Source organism: Nerophis ophidion, linkage group LG13, assembly GCF_033978795.1.
Source record: "Nerophis ophidion isolate RoL-2023_Sa linkage group LG13, RoL_Noph_v1.0, whole genome shotgun sequence".
NCBI lineage: Eukaryota > Metazoa > Chordata > Actinopteri > Syngnathiformes > Syngnathidae > Nerophis > Nerophis ophidion.
In genome coordinates this window covers 19,835,518-19,852,561 of record NC_084623.1, presented here as the reverse complement: position 1 = coordinate 19,852,561, position 17,044 = coordinate 19,835,518, and the positions used below count along the sequence as shown (strand labels likewise).

Here is a 17,044-nt window from a genome sequence, read left to right as displayed (position 1 = left end):
CAGAAATAGAAGTTCCGGCAACGCTTACTTTGTTTAAAATGACCAAAATGTTTACCAAAATATAGTAAATATTGTACATATTACATATTGTTATCAATTACAATATTTATATATATATATATATATATATATATATACATATACATATATATATATATATATATATATATATATATATATATATATATATATATATATATGTATATATACATATATATATATATATATATATATATATATGTATATATACATGTATTTGCAGTGTGTACATAACAGGTTGATGGAGGATTATGAAGTTGTTTTAGAGGGTTTTGAAGGCTAGCCGCATTTTGCAAGCGTTTTTTTTTGTTCATTATCTTTAGCATCCTAAAAAAAACAAAAAAAGTGCTCTTGTCTCTAATAAGGATTGTGAACGATAGGCAAAATTCCAAAACAGTGCTTTTTTTCTACTAAATGCACATCATATATCGTATTTTACGGGCCATAGAGCGCACCGATATTTGAGTTACATGAACTAAATTTTAGAAGAAAAAAACATTTTAACGTATATTAACCGCATTGGACTATAAGCTGCAGAAATATATACGTCATGAAATGAGATATTTGTACATTTTTATTTACATGCCTTAATTGTTTGCAAACGGTGCCTGTAACACAGCAGTAAAATGGATGACTAAACAAAACAGAAGTCATTGTCTTGGACCCACTCGCTGGTGAAGGTAGTTTTCCAATCAGCTAAACGGACCAAATAACTCCACAGCGACGTTTTAGTTAATTTACGAAACTAAAACAATACAAAAAGAATACCATTGTAGGTTAATAATACTAACACAGACACTTGTAAATGTGTTTGCATATTCGCTAATGCACGACATTAGCTTGATTACATTGCGATAGTAAGTACAAATATGTATGAAAACACTCCTGCAGACATCACACATGGGACGGTTAAGTAAGTATGAATTGTCTTAGTTATGTTTTAAAATTTATTAACGTTGCTTGCAGTTATCAATAAAGAATCCTTTCGAGCAGAAACGCTACGGACATCAGTGTTTCCCCCAGAAAATTTGTTAGTTAAGGTGGTGACTCTCCAGGGGAGGGGACCGGGAAAGGGGGTGGGGGGGTGTTAGGATCGGTGTATCTCGGCCTGTCGCCATCACGTCTCCACCTCGTTGCTGCTACCACAGCCTGGGGGGCAATAGACTACAGACTGTGGTGACATAGGCCGGCTTCGTCGCATGAAGAAGCCTACAACTTTTGGTTGTGTTTTCCGCTCCATTTGCTAAATGGCAATATACGATATATATCTCGATATTTTTTGTTAAGTAAAAACAAAACAGTCTTAGTTACCTGAGATACTAAAATAACGACTTACAATGTCAAACTAATGACTTACTGTAAGTAAGCGTTTGCAATAAGCTTTTGAAAAAAAGAGTTAAAAGTGGGGCCACATGCTGACATATGTTCAACTCCATCCAACCATCCATTCATCCATCCTTCCATTTCCTACCGCTTGTCCTTTTTGGGATTACAGCATTTGGGAAGCCTGTAGTCGATTTTTTTTAATGTAAATGTTATATTTTTATCAACATGTGATAGCAGGTACCCTACTATTGAAAACCAGGCTCCCACATTACTAATGATTAATGCATCTAGAGCTGAAAAAAATAGTACAATGGCAACAGGAGAGTTGTAGGCTTTATGATGCAGTTACATTATTATATCAACTATCAGAGACAGAAACTCTTCATTAAAAATAATGTTGTTTTTTGCTACTTCAACCCAGCTCAATCAACACAGAAAAAAGTCAAGTGAAATAACTTAGTTTTTAACTGTAAGTCAATATTGATCGTCTTTCTCTCAGACAGACTGGGCTTTGCTGTCCGTAACACACACACACGTATACACACCGCACAGTGAGCTAACGTTACACTATTAGCTAATTAGCCTTCACCTCAAGGACTGCGAGCGAGCTGAGCTGCTGCTTGTTTCTAAAACGTCAACGGGCTCATAGTGATGTTACTAGTTCTTGACTGGGTGGTGTTTATTATCATTTTGGGAGAGTCCGTTGCTTTACCTGCTAAAAACATCTTTCTGCTCGCTCCACGTTACATGTGCTCTGAATACGCACTGCTGAATGGCTTATACATGCGCTCTGAATACGCACTGCTGATTGGCTGTTACCACTCTGAGTGTAACCAATCAAATGGTTCTGTGGGTGGGACAATGCTGGGTGTTGTAGAGACAAACTGACAGAGGCAGACGCAGAACTAAGCAGAGCAGCTTGTTAAAACTTTTTTTTTTTTGTTAAGACTTTACTTTAGGCGCCGACTCTTTGTTGTTAAGAAGTACATTTACAACCTACAGCACCTAAAGTGAGCAAACCCGTCCAAAAGATGGCGCTATCGCGCAAAAAAACAACACACCTTTTCAGTGTCTTTGTCGGTGAAAATTATAAACTATTTGTTGAATACAAAACGTCATTGTCGTGAGCAAAGAAAACTCCATAAATTAACCGCACCGTTTTATAAGCCGCAGAGTGCAAAGCGTTGCGGGAAAAAATAGCACCTTATAGTCCAGATCCAGAAAATACAACACCTGCGTTGAAACTGTCTGCATTTTCAAAGTTCCAGGCACTCCATGTGGTCCGGATTTGATAAATGTTTATTATTCACTCTTATTAAACGATCATTTGAAACAACTGAATATATACAAAAAGCTTTTTTTTTTAATGGATTTAATTGATTAATTGTTGCAACCCCACTTTTACTACCCTTAATCACTGATGCGCACTGATACCTTCATTAGTGATGAAATGATATATAAAGCTAAATTTGTTGGAACTCCTCTCGCAATGATTCTCAAACCGTGGTGGTGGTCTTTCAAGAGGCATGCCAAATAATCGCTTAATGAAACATTCAAACACAGTGTTACTGTTCAAACTGTGTGCAATGTCACAGTGGCCAGAAATATTAAATATGCTGGTCAAGTAAAACATCTGTATTGTTTTTAATTAATATTTTGACCTACAATGCTCCTGTATTTTAATGTTGGCTGTTATGTTGGTACTTAAGGAGCTTAGTGTTTTCTAAGGTGGTACTTAGTGAAAAAGGTTTAAAAACTGGATAACTAGTAAAAAAAACAGTAAATTGAGGTATTTGAGGCAATCAAAAAATAAGTTCTGCTTGATGGCAGCCAACAATCTTGGTTCATCTTTACAGAAATGTGTGTCAGTCCCCTAAATAGGCATACCAAATCCCGTGGTGATTCAGCTGGACACCCTAAAAACACTTTGCAGACAGCATTAAACTGTGAGAAATTTCAGGTCAATCCTGCCATGTCAAAAATAATGGCAAACGCAACAATGAACAGGTTTATTCTGCAAAATGTTTACCGTTTTTACATAACTTCTGTTTCTCCCGGAAACGCAAGTCTTTTGTCAGTCTCATATTTTGCTCGTATTTTAACTTTGATAAAAATAAAAATATAAGTTTTCGCCATCTTCGGTATTGCTGTAAACAGCGCTGCTTCCTTCTAGCAACGCATCCCGTAAAGTCATGCCTTCAAAAATAAAAGCACACCAATAAAAAACACAGTGGTCCAAGTTCAGGGGCACCTTTGTGTATTTAGGAATTTGCTGCAAAAATGTTTGACTCCTGAGATTTAGCCCCCAGTTGAATAACCTTGTAGTAGTGCCCCGGGTCCCTTGTTATAAAACATGATAGATAAAATTATCAACAATATCAGCAATGGATCACATAATTATGTTCCCCATTCTACATCACAAACAAGTGAAAAGCATCCCAATCAAATACAGAAAAGAGTTTTCTTGTATCTGGCTGCTAAAGTCCAAGCTGGAATTTAACAGTGACATGCTATTTCTTTACTTTTTTTTCCTGGAAGAAAATGTTACTGCAAACCTTTTGCAAGGTATCTGTGTGTTCTTGTTTTCACAGTCACGGCTACTTTATCAGAAAATATTGACAACATATGATCCCGCCTGGGAAATGCACGTTGCTTTGTCAAATTTTGAACATTAGTTTCTGTTAGGGATGTTCAAAAAAGGGATTTATGCTGCCAATTCCGATCATCCATGGGTGAGATCTGCAGATACCAAAACCAATCACATGTATTAACTGTAAATTTTTCAATGTATTAATGGTGAGTGCTATTGACAGGTCAACAATATCAACACTATATCTAAATTAGTTCCTTATTCTCCTTTATTACATGTAATGGTTTAAACAAAGCAAAATCAATAGCACACAATAACTAAATAAAAACTACCATTTAAATAAAGTTTGCCCTTGAAGTCACCCTGTGTCAAAGGAATTATTTCCTGAATTTGTAAACATTATTTTAAGAAAATAAAAATATCGATCTAATCTCTCTAGATTGATCATATACTGATACGTCCCTTGGTGTCGACACCACCGATTTATGGATCCATCTGCCCTCCTCTTACAAGTAACGTACTGACTGCGTGATACACCGTGTTGTTATAGTATCCTTTATGTAGAACAAGGGTGTCAGAAACATTTTAGGTCAGAAGCCGTGTGGAGGAAAATCTATTTCCACAGGGCAGTAAAATCATGGCATAATAACTTAAAAATAAAGAAAACTTTGTTTCCTTTGTTTTACTTTGGCCAAAAATAGAACGACCACATTCTGAAAATGTACACATTGCAAATAATCCTCTTATCAAAACACTTCAAGTTAGCTGAAAATTCTTAGGGAAAAATTGGTGCAGTTTCAAAAACACCATGAAGAACACAATGAACTAAAACTTTGTCTCAGTAACTTTTGTCTCATTATATTTGCAAAGCCAGAAACATATTTTTACAATGGAGTTCAGGGTGCGCATCATGCCATCAATTAATCGCGAGCGCTGCAGGAAACAAATTACAAAGATGATGGTCATGTTGACTAAAGTCTGTGCATCTTGCCGTTTTGTTATTTCATACTTTGAGAGGATAATTTACAACGAAATAAAGTATTATGCATCGCTGCAGTATTAGTCTGCCGCCATCTGCTGCCAGCCAAAACACGGGTAGCTGATTGCCCGCACCTGCGCTGATTGAAGTCACGGCAGCCAACCCAGAGGATGCTCGAAGTCAGCTGACTCGTCATCTTTAAATAGTGTCAAGTGTGATGTGGGTTACACTTGAATTGCTAATGTGACATCCAGTGAACACATTTAGAACAGCAGTTTCTTTCATTTAAAATAATTGTAGCTCATATTTATCTTAGTAAACATATCTTGTGGGCCGCTGGTCAGATTTAACATGTTCACGGACCGTACGTTTAACACCCTGATCTTGACTCATATTAATCTACTTGTTGATTTCCTCTTTTCTGCTGCGACATGTTTCTAGCTATACTTCTTAAACTACTAAGCAAGTTTTGTTTCAACCTAGCTTAGCGGCTAGCTTAGCTTTTAGCATGCCGGCTCCTGGGCTTGCGCTGGTATGTAACATGCTTAGTTTTGTCTTCACACTTGATAATGATACTTAAGATATTAACAAAATGCAATCTAAATTAGGGGGATTGTCTTGTCTGCCGGGGGACTAAAAATAAATAAGCCAGTGATTGGTATTGTAAGGTATTAATCGGCAATGGCGATTGCTTACTTTTTCAAGAAAATTATACGATACTAATTGGGGGCAGATCAATCGGCACATCCCTACATTCTGTACAAGGTGTAAAGTCTGTTTTTCCTGTCTCCCAGGTGGTCACCGCCCTGTTCAAGTGATCATAACAGAATCTGGAAACCAACCCAACTCCCACCCTATTCAATGGAATGCTCCACCTTCTGCTCACATCACCCAATACATCCTCAAATGGAGAGTGGTAAGTTTGAGCGTTGAAATATAGGACCTCTGTCCTCTTCATTTATACATATTGTTTTGGCAGAAAAATACCCACACCGGATGGAGGGAGGTGGTGATCCCCGGTCATCTCAACTCCTACACCATCTCCGGGCTGAAGCCAGGAATCACCTATGAGGGGCAGCTGATCAGCGTGTTGCGCTTTGGACGGCAAGAGATCACACGCTTTGACTTCACAACTCATTATGGATCATGTGAGTTGAGAGAGTCCATTCCGTCTGCTTAATGCCATTATAATGTTAAGCTGATAGTATTAGCTCTGACTTGAAAGTGACGAAATGGACATGAATACAATTACTGTTTTTATAATCTTTGTCTATTCAAGGCTGAAATGACCCAAATAATTAAAATCAACAGACATGTCAAATGATATTTGTCCAATAAAACAAATATATAACGCAAGGTAAAAATAATTAATTTACATACGTAAATCTTGTCTGACTAGAAGAAAAAAAAAGAATACATATACTGTATAACACTTGTTTAAAAATGAAAAAAGTTTTTTTATTACCATTTTTAATTATTTTCGCTTCTTTAGTTGTGATTATTCCAAACTTATTAGCAGATCCTAGGGCTTGACAATTATGGCAAAAAATAAATAAATAAATCAGCCAATCTTGATTACCGTATTTTTCGGAGTATAAGTCGCCCCGGAGTATAAGTCGCACCTGCCGTAAATGCATAATAAAGAAGGGAAAAAACATATATAAGTCGCACTGGAATATAAGATGCATTTTTATTTGATAAAACACAACACCAAGAATAGACATTTGAAAGGCAATTTAAAATAAAAGAATAGTGAACAACAGGCTGAATAAGTGTACGTTATATGACGCATAAATAACCAACTGAGAAGGTGCCTGGTATGTCAACGTAACATATTATGGTAAGAGTCATTCAAATAACTATAACATTTAGAACATGCTATACGTTTACCAAACAATCTGTCACTCCTAATTGCTAAATCCCATGAAATCTTACACGTCCAGTCTCTTACGTGAATGCGCTAAAAATTATTATTTGATTTTCACACATAAGTCGCTCCTGAGTATAAGTTGCACCCCCGGCCAAACTATGAAAAAAACTGTGACTTATTGTCCGATAAATACGGTAATATAACAGTTTTTTTTACATTGTTTTTAACCTCCCTATGTAAAGGCATCTGTAGTAAAAAACAAATAAATGAAGGATTGGTTTAAACATTGTATTAACATTTCAAGTAAATTAAAAAGTAAACTATGTAAGAAAAAACACAATAACATAACAATGTACCAATAAAATTGAATTTATTGGTACATCAAAGGTCGCATCCTCAACTTCCAAGCATTAGCTGTAGTAGCACAGTGTTTTTCACGCAGCTTTTGGACGACACGTAGTCATCAGATTTGCAAAACAATCATCACCTGATACGTAGAAGTCATCTGGGAACTGCTCGGCTTTGTATTTTGGAGTTAGTTTCGTAGTTTGAGGTTGCTGAGTGTCAAGAAGGCAGGCACAGAGATGGACCGAGAAGGATGCTGGGCTGCTGGTTAGAGTGCTGGCTCCTAACCGGCCAGGCTCCATGGAGGAGGGTATTTGTCAAGCACACAGTCGCCTGTAAATATGATTTCCCGTTCTCCTCTCAAACACAGCATCTCAGTCACATTACGCCATATTCCGCACCTTTCTGCATTTAAACTCTGTTTTTAGCAAACCTTGATTCCATGCGCGGTTTCAATGATGCGTAAATCTAGGATTCTGTTTACTTTCACGTCCCTAGTCACCGGAAATAGGGTTGTAAAGGGTTTTTTCCTCTTTGTCTTTTTTTATGCTTTGCAGTGGAACTTTAATGAATGTGACATCGTTCGCGTCACATAATTACGACGGTCAGATGGATTTAAAAAAAATACCGATAGCAGTATTATTAGTCTAGTATTTAATTGGACCGACCCAATTAGGAACCGGTACTTGGTATACATCCCTAATCATAAAACAATAGTTGAAGGGTTATTTATTTTAAACCCACTTTTCTAACCTGTGGCACCAGTTTTTGTGTATTTGGGATCCCCTCATCTCCTGAAAATTAGAATCCAGATCATGAACACCATCGGCTCTTTCCAAACGAGCCATTTGGAATTTGAAAAGATTGTGATATATTTTGCCTTTACGTCAGCGGATGTCTCCTGATATGGTATAGGTGCATCCAAAGAACTTTGCGGTAGTTTGCCATTTGTATTCAGTTGTAGTCCAAAGTTGTCATCAGTAAGTGCCTGATCTGCTAAAAGTTGTGTGTAATAAAACGCGCGCAAACTTGATTGGGTCACTTAAGTGAGCAAAATAAGGAGCACGATCCGTTTTGCGTGTCTGTCTTAATGAACATGCAGAATATATACTGATCATCAGAACGTCCACGATATTGGGACAACAAAACGCAATTCAAATTATTTGACGCACGCAGTTTGATTTCTCAAGACTTAAGTACATCTAGAAAGGACGTGCAAACTGGCAGTCTCGCAGAAATAATGGTGAGAAAAGAATCGATCGCGCAGCAGCTTGGTCCTACATATGCTTGTCAACATTTATGCTCTGCCAAAAATAAATATATTTGACATATTCAATCAATCAATCAATGTTTACTTATATAGCCCTAAATCACTAGTGTCTCAAAGGGCTGCACAAACCACCACGACATCCTCGGTAGGAAAACTCACACCCAGTGGGACATTGGTGACAATAATGACCCAGTGGGACGTCGGTGACAATGATGACTATGAGAACCTTAGAGAGGAGGAAAGCAATGGATGTCGAGCGGGTCTAACATGATACTGTGAAAGTTCAATCCACAATGGATACAACACAGTCGCGAGAGTCCAGTCCAAAGAGGATCCAAGACACAGCAGCGAGAGTCCCGTTCACATCGGAGCCAGCAGGAAACCATCCCAAGCGTAGGCGGACCAGCAGCGCAGAGATGTCCCCAGCCGATACACAGGCGAGCAGTACATGGCCACCGGATCGGACCGGACCCCCTCCACACGGGAGAGTGGGACATAGAAGAAAAAGAAAAGAAACGGCAGATCAACTGGTCTAAAAAGGGAGTCTATTTAGAGGCTAGAGTATACAAATGAGTTTTAAGGTGAGACTTAAATGCTTCTACTGAGGTGGCATCGCGAACTGTTACCGGGAGGGCATTCCAGAGTACTGGAGCCCGAACGGAAAATGCTCTATAGCCCGCAGACTTTTTTTGGGCTTTGGGAATCACTAATAAGCCGGAGTCCTTTGAACGCAGATTTCTTGCCGGGACATATGGTACAATACAATCGGCAAGATAAGATGGAGCTAGACCGTGTAGTATTTTATACGTAAGTAGTAAAACCTTAAAGTCACATCTTAAGTGCACAGGAAGCCAGTGCAGGTGAGCCAGTACAGGCGTAATGTGATCAAACTTTCTTGTTCTTGTCAAAAGTCTAGCAGCCGCATTTTGTACCAACTGTAATCTTTTAATGCTAGACATGGGGAGACCCGAAAATAATACGTTACAGTAGTCGAGGCGAGACGTAACAAACGCATGGATAATGATCTCAGCGTCTTTAGTGGACAGAATGGAGCGAATTTTAGCGATATTACGGAGATGAAAGAAGGCCGTTTTAGTAACGCTTTTAATGTGTGCCTCAAAGGAGAGAGTTGGGTCGAAGATAACACCCAGATTCTTTACCGTGTCGCCTTGTTTAATTGTTTGGTTGTCAAATGTTAGAGTTGTATTATTAAATAGAGTTCGGTGTCTAGCAGGACCGATAATCAGCATTTCCGTTTTTTTGGCGTTGAGTTGCAAAAAGTTAGCGGACATCCATTGTTTAATTTCATTAAGACACGCCTCCAGCTGACTACAATCCGGCGTGTTGGTCAGCTTTAGGGGCATGTAGAGTTGGGTGTCATCAGCATAACAGTGAAAGCTAATACCGTATTTGCGTATGATGTCACCTAGCGGCAGCATGTAGATGCTGAAGAGTGCAGGGCCAAGGACCGAACCCTGGGGAACTCCACACGTTACCTTAACGTAGTCCGAGGTCACATTGTTATGGGAGACACACTGCATCCTATCAGTAAGATAAGAGTTAAACCAAGACAGGGCTAAGTCTGACATACCAATTCGTGTTTTGATACGTTCTAATAAAATATTATGATCGACGGTATCGAAAGCAGCGCTAAGATCGAGGAGCAGCAACATAGATGACGCATCAGAATCCATCGTTAGCAATAGATCATTAGTCATTTTTGCGAGGGCTGTCTACGTGGAGTGATTTGCCCTGAAACCGGATTGAAAGGTTTCACATAGATTGTTAGACGCTAAGTGTTCATTTAACTGCTCCGCAACAATTTTTTCAAGGATTTTTGAAATAAAGGGAAGGTGAGACACCGGTCGGTAGTTTACCATGAGGTCAGGATCGAGGTTAGGTCTTTTAAGAAGAGGATGAATAACCGCTTTTTTGAATGCTAGGGGAACAGTGCCCGAGGAGAGTGATAAGTTTATAATATTTAGCACTGATGGACCTAATAATACAAAGAGCTCCTTGATCAGTTTCCCAGGAAGAGGGTCAAGTAAACATGTTGTCTGTTTTATTCCATTTACACGTTGTAACAATTCCTCTAATGTTATTTCCTCAAAACGAGAGAAACTATTTTGGAGGGCAGTATCCGCCGTATATACAATCGTGTCAGTGTTAATAGAACCCCGTTGTAGCTGGGACGCATTGTCTTTAATCTCCTTTCTAATGACTTCAATTTTCTTACTAAAGAATTGCATAAAGTCATCAGCTGAGTGGGTTGAGCTACTGGAAGGAGTCCCTTGTTGGGTTAGCGATGCTACCGTACTAAACAAAAATTTAGGATCTTTTTTATTACGGTGGATGAGATTTGAGTAATATTTAGCTTTAGCTAAGGTAAGCATGCGTTTATAAGTTATTAAACCATCACTCCATGCTTGATGGTGCACCTCAAGTTTAGTCGTGCGCCATTTGCGTTCCAGCTTTCTACATAATAATTTCTGAGCTCTAGTGTCTTCTGTAAACCACGGGGTGCGCTTTTTTGGAGCCTTTTTTAACTTTAGCGGTGCTATGTTATCAATGGTTTCACCCAGGGCGTCGTTAAAGTTGTTAGTGAGGTTATCAATAGAGCCCACATACTTTGGGAATGGTGCCACTACCGAGGGCAGTAGGTCAGCAAGAGTTGTCGTTGTGGCTGTATTAATGTTGCGGCTGCTATAGCAGTTATTATTATTATTAGTTTGACGAACATGCGTCTGAACCTCGAATTTTATAAGGTAATGATCAGACAATACTTTAGTATACGGGAGTATCGTAACTTTGGAAACGTTGATGCCCCTGACAAGCACTAGGTCTATCGTATTACCGTTGCGATGCGTGGGTTCATTTATTATTTGTGTGAGACCACAGCTATCAATTACAGTCTGGAGCGCTACGCACGGTGGGTCCGATGGGGTATTCATATGGATATTAAAGTCCCCCATTATGATTATATTATCGGCGTGTGTCACTAGATCAGCAACGAACTCTGAGAATTCATTAATAAAGTCCGAATAGGGCCCTGGGGGGCGGTAGATAACAGCCAGGTGTAGAGGCAGCGGTGTGACAGACCTCATAGTAAGCACCTCAAACGATTTATATTTATTATTTATGTTAGGACTAAGGTTAAAGTTTTCGTTGTATATTAGTGCAACCCCCCCACCCCTTTTGAGCGGACGGGCAATATGCGCATGTGTAAAGTTAGGAGGACATGCCTCATTTAGCGCAAAAAAGTCGTTTGGTTTAAGCCAGGTTTCGCTGAGACCGATGACGTTAAGATTGTTGTCTCTGATAATATCATTAACTAACAACGTTTTAGGAGACAATGATCTTATGTTTAAAAAACCTATATTATAGGTAGTGGGCTGTTTTAGGGAGTTTTTGATCAAATTATCCGTAGTAGCAATATTAATAATGTTGTGTTTATTATGCCCAGTGCATTTAGTATAGTTACGACCATATCTAGGAATTGATACGACAGGAATTTTCCGATTGTTTGATTGTTGCTTTGATAAACTGCACGCATCATGGTTAGCCACCTCAGTAACGGGGATTTTCCGATTGTTTGTTTGTTGCTTTGATAAACTGCACGCATCATAGTTAGCCACCTCAGTAAAACACATGTCCAACTCTGAAACACTCAAAGCAGAAAAAACTTGTTCTAATTTAACTGACTCCTTACCCAGACCAGTAGTCTCGCATTTTCCATCTAAATCCGTCTTCGGGATGGAGGAAAGTGGTGTTCTGTGGGGATTAGCCTTCTGCTTTGTTTTTAGCCCCGCTCGGCATCCGCGTTTCCGATCACACCGCTGGCGTCTGCTCCGTAGACGGCCCCCGCTGCTACTATACTCCCCTGCTTCACAGGCCGCTGGATGTAGCCGCCGATGTATTCCCGTGCTAGTTAGCAAGTCTAGCACGCAAGTGTCTATCGGTCCAAAACGGCCCGATGTGTCCACATCCAGAAGTGTCTGGCGGTCGTACGTGATCACGGAGTGACCACGATGTGAGCCAGCCATTAAGTTTGTGGAATTGTCCGGTATTTCTGCCAAATGTTCCATCTTTAGCAGGAGCTCCTCGAGTGCGCAGCCCGTCCGGGCGCCGCCATCTTGGATAAATATTGACTTTTCAGCAACATTATTTTATAGCTACTGGATGACTTAAGAGGCTGGTTAAAACTCATTAAATTGATAGATTCCGGTGTCAGCTGGAGGTTTTTTTTAATGACGTTCGTTTTTTCTTGTGTATGAAAAACCCTTTTTGCAATATGCATATTCTTGCATCTGGAACATTCCAAGGGACGGTTCTTTTTTAGATTCATTGCAGGATTGCTTCTAAAATTCCAATGAAAAGGGGTACATGTCTGCTGCATGTTTCAAAACATAGCAAAATGACAAAGGTAGGAGCATAATAACATTAATGTGCAATAATGGAGTGGTTCCGTCATAAAAAATGCATCGTACACATAAAAACCTTAGTTTTTAAGGGCGGTCTGCACCAGTAATTGCTTTTAGTAGATCACACGCAAGACGTCCTCACGTATAGTTCTAACTTATATCTGTCAGTAGACTCGAAATGAATATGCTAAAAACTACAACATAGCGGACGGATGCAGTGGAAAAGGGCTTGGCCGATAGGAGGGCTTTGGCACAAAAAATAAAACCACCCATAAAACTGTGCATTTTGAAGAGACAGTAAGGAAGCGGCTTAAAGATGGTCTAGCAATCAAAATCCATGCAAAACTTTGACCAAAGAACCACCATTGAATGTTACGTGGACCACAAGGAAGGAACACAATTATAATATGACCTATTTAAATACTATGTTAAAGGGAACAACTCATTTCATGCCACATTCACAGCAGATGTAAAAAAGAGAACTAGACAATGTCCGGTTGGATACATTTTAGTTGTCTACAACCATAGAACCATTGTGTGTTTGGCCATTGAACTCACATCTGATCTAATGACTCCATATTTTCACTTGTGTCTGTCTCTCTTTTAGTGGCAACATCACAGGGCGAGACGACCCAGCCTCCCCCTGTAGTGGACACTTCCGAGTCGGTGACAGAAATTACATCCAGCAGCTTCGTCATCTCTTGGGTCTCTGCCTCCGACACAATCTCTGGTTTTCGAGTTGAGTATGAACTCAATGAGAATGGTCAGAGCGCTGGACAGCCCATAGTTTTAGGTAAGTACAAATGCACATATCAATCAACATAATTGTCAGTTTATCTGCTTTCTTTGAGCATTTTTCATTTGTTTTTTTCTGGCCAGACCTGCCCCGTACAACTACATCAGTGAACATTAATGAGCTTTTACCTGGGAGGAAGTACACAATTAACGTTTATGAGGTGACAGATGGCGAAGAGGACAACCTCATTCTTACTACTTCACAAACCACCGGTGAGTAGATTCATCTAAATTGTTTTGGGGGCCACATTTCCAGAAAACTATGGACAAAAGGGCCGGACTTCTCCCTTCACTATTGGTCTTATTTTGTATATTCTGTAGAACCAGCAGGCATTTGATTTTGGTCCATTTATTTTGTCAACGTTACAGGAGCACTCTGCTGTTTTTAAGGACTTTCTGCAAAAATAGTAGTCCCAAAATTTTTTTTAACTAAACTGGTCAGGCTCAACTGATGAGAAAGAGAGCACCAAAATGCAACCTTGAGGAACATTACTAGTGTAACTACAGAAGTTGAACAAATGTCTATAACTGCATCTGAAGTAAACAAGCATAGTTACATAAATCACATCACGAAAAACTGCATACAAAGAGAGGACTTAAAGAGGTGCCTTGAGGAACGCCTCGGTTATGTAAATCATTGGTTTGGACCTCAGTACACTATGTTTGCTAGTAAAGTTAAAATGTCAGGGTCACGCCAATGTGTTTACAGTCACCCAAGCTCCACTATACAACAGGAGCACTGTAGTGTTTTTATGAATTTGCTACATAAATGTTTATCGTGCAAGTTTTGATGGTATCAATCTTGGGCTGTATTTGGCCCCTGGGCCGCCATTTGAATAGCCATAGTCACCTGTCCCTGGTCTCTTTTTCTTTCATCTTGTTAAAATCTGCTCACACTACTTTTTCTTCCTTGGTCCAGCACCGGATGCTCCCGTTGATCATGAAGTGGAAGATATTGGAGAAACGTCTATTATGATCAGCTGGGAAAAACCATTGGCTCCGATTACAGGTATGTGAATCCAAGTAAAATTTGCTTTTTTCAACACAAATTGTACATTCTGCTGTTGTCCCTTTCCGCAGGCTATCGTGTCGTCTATACCCCATCCATAGAAGGGGAAAGCACGGAGCTGACTCTCCCTGATACAGCAACATCTGTTACTCTGAGTGACCTTCGACCTGGGAAATTGTACAACATCAGCATATATGCAGTGGAAGACAGCTTGGAGAGCGAGCCCGTCTTTGTACAAGTCAACACTGCAGGAGATCCACTGCCGGGTAATTAGTTGCATGTGTGCAACAAGTGAGCAATTAATATTATTGGTCTGGTTTGGCCATTAAAAGCCACACTCCAGAATATGGGTTCTTGGTCATGTTGTTGCCATACAGCATAATGATAAAATTAAATAATGTTCAGAATTGTGATTAAAAATTGTGTTCTGTGGAAAAGTGCGAAATTGTAGGCCCTCGTGGTAACATCATGCAATGGATGTCTGGGCTAGTCCACCACTACAATAGGTCATTGGGGTTTGCCTGGTACTAAAATGCCATCCGCCTCTTTAATTCAAACCATTGTACCACCAAAAGTATTTTTAAACTTGCAACAACGCATATTATTTGAATATTCCACCCCATTTTTCAATGACGCATCTGTAATTACTTGTTACATATTGCAAAAGCTATTACAAAATGCAGATGCTGCACTTATTTGGGAATAGATTGTAAAAATTTGGTGCATCATGTCATAAACCATTGAAATTGATGCCTAAATTAGAAAATGTATGAGAGCAACTCAAAACATTTTGTCTTTATTGGGATGCATTTTTAGAATCTAGTAGATTTTCGTCAAAAATAAATCGAATAACATTATTAATTATAATGAAGAAGAATGTGATTGCAAGCCAGGGACAAGAGTTACACTCATGAAATATTATGAAAATACATGGAAATCAGTGTTTCCCACAGGTCAGGCATCTATTTGTGGTGGTGTGGTCGGGCGGCGGGGGGGTGCGGAGGCTGGGGCGTGGGGGCTAAGGGGTGGGGTTGGCAGCGGCGGTGGCGATAACCGAGAAGAACGCGGAGTTGGAATATAATTACAACACTTTATGTACATATTTATATAATATTTACATATTTATATAATATGTAACTACAAGCTCGATTCACAGACAGAGTCCCATTGCTTTTATGAACGGTCAAAAGCCGAAAAAATAAAAAATAAAAATTTGTAGCGGCCGTAATTCTTTCGTGGCGGGCCGCCACAAATAAATGAATGTGTGGGAAACCCTGGAAATGACCAGTGCACTCAAATTTTGAAAGCTATGTACACTCATGCAATATGCAATATGTTATTCTAATACTATACTATTGATGAAAAATACAACGTAAAAAATTCCATAAATTCCATAAATGACTAATTGCATGTTGTTATTTTTTTTAAATGTTGTGATGGAAATTAATTTTAATGAAATGTTTTGTGTTGCTGTAACAGTTGTTTTGATTAAGGCATATAGCACCAAATTGTTACATTATGTTCCAAAAAAGTGCAGAACCTGCATTTTGTAATTTGTCACAAATTATTACAAAATGCGCTAATATTTATTACATAATTTGTAGTCGCCAACTTTGAAGGTCAATTGTTGTATTTGTGAAAATAGCGGGCAGATATTGTAAGGTGTTATCTTCTCCCTGCTCCTTTTCATTAATAGTTTACCTACTCTTATGTTGATTGATTCATTTTTCATTTTATTTTATGGATTTTTTTATGAATTGAATAAATAAATGAAGAGGAAGAAAAAAATCAAAATGTTTTATCACGGCCCCATTTATTACAAAACGTGGTGTAACGAGGTGAGAAGTTATTGTATTACTACATAATGCACCATTATCACATAGTGAGTTATTACAAAGCTGTTATTATAATGTAGCTTTTTGGTAATGCTAGTTTTCAATAAAAAATTGACCCGTATTTCCTATCTACTGTAACTAATTTATATCTCAAATGGCCACACTATCGTTGTACAGTCTACTCAAGGGTTGATGTTGAAGCAACTTATACTTTAAACCATAAATCAAAAGATATTTTCAATGGAAAGTGATTTCACTGAGTATGCAGCTGGTGTCCAGAACGATGTATAACTTTCCAGTCTGCCAGGTTCAACATGTGGTTGGCGCATTAGAGCAGATGCTAGAAATGTGTATATGTGATCGTGTTTGTCACACCCTTTTGATGGAATAAAGATGTGGGACCTAGTTGAGAGAGCACTTCTGTATTTGGAAAGAGTGCTTGATTTCAATGTGTTGTTGGAGACAAATTGATTGATTGATGGATTGTTTAAAACAGTGCTAAGATATAACAATGTACATCTTCAGTTTTTTACATACATTTTTTAATCATCTGTGTAGCATTTTT

The 17,044-nt window shown here is 38.8% G+C and overlaps 1 protein-coding gene across 1 annotated transcript in view; it reads left to right on the top strand.

Annotated features, from left to right (window-relative positions):
* Nucleotides 1-17,044, top strand: part of fn1a (fibronectin 1a) — a 101,253-nt gene that overhangs the window by 31,826 nt on the left and 52,383 nt on the right. Inside the window, exons 13-18 of the mRNA XM_061918493.1 lie at nt 5,729-5,850; nt 5,914-6,082; nt 13,448-13,633; nt 13,720-13,848; nt 14,555-14,644; nt 14,716-14,910. Of these exons, the coding sequence (XP_061774477.1) occupies nt 5,729-5,850; nt 5,914-6,082; nt 13,448-13,633; nt 13,720-13,848; nt 14,555-14,644; nt 14,716-14,910 (891 nt within the window). The remainder of the gene's footprint in view (nt 1-5,728; nt 5,851-5,913; nt 6,083-13,447; nt 13,634-13,719; nt 13,849-14,554; nt 14,645-14,715; nt 14,911-17,044) is intronic.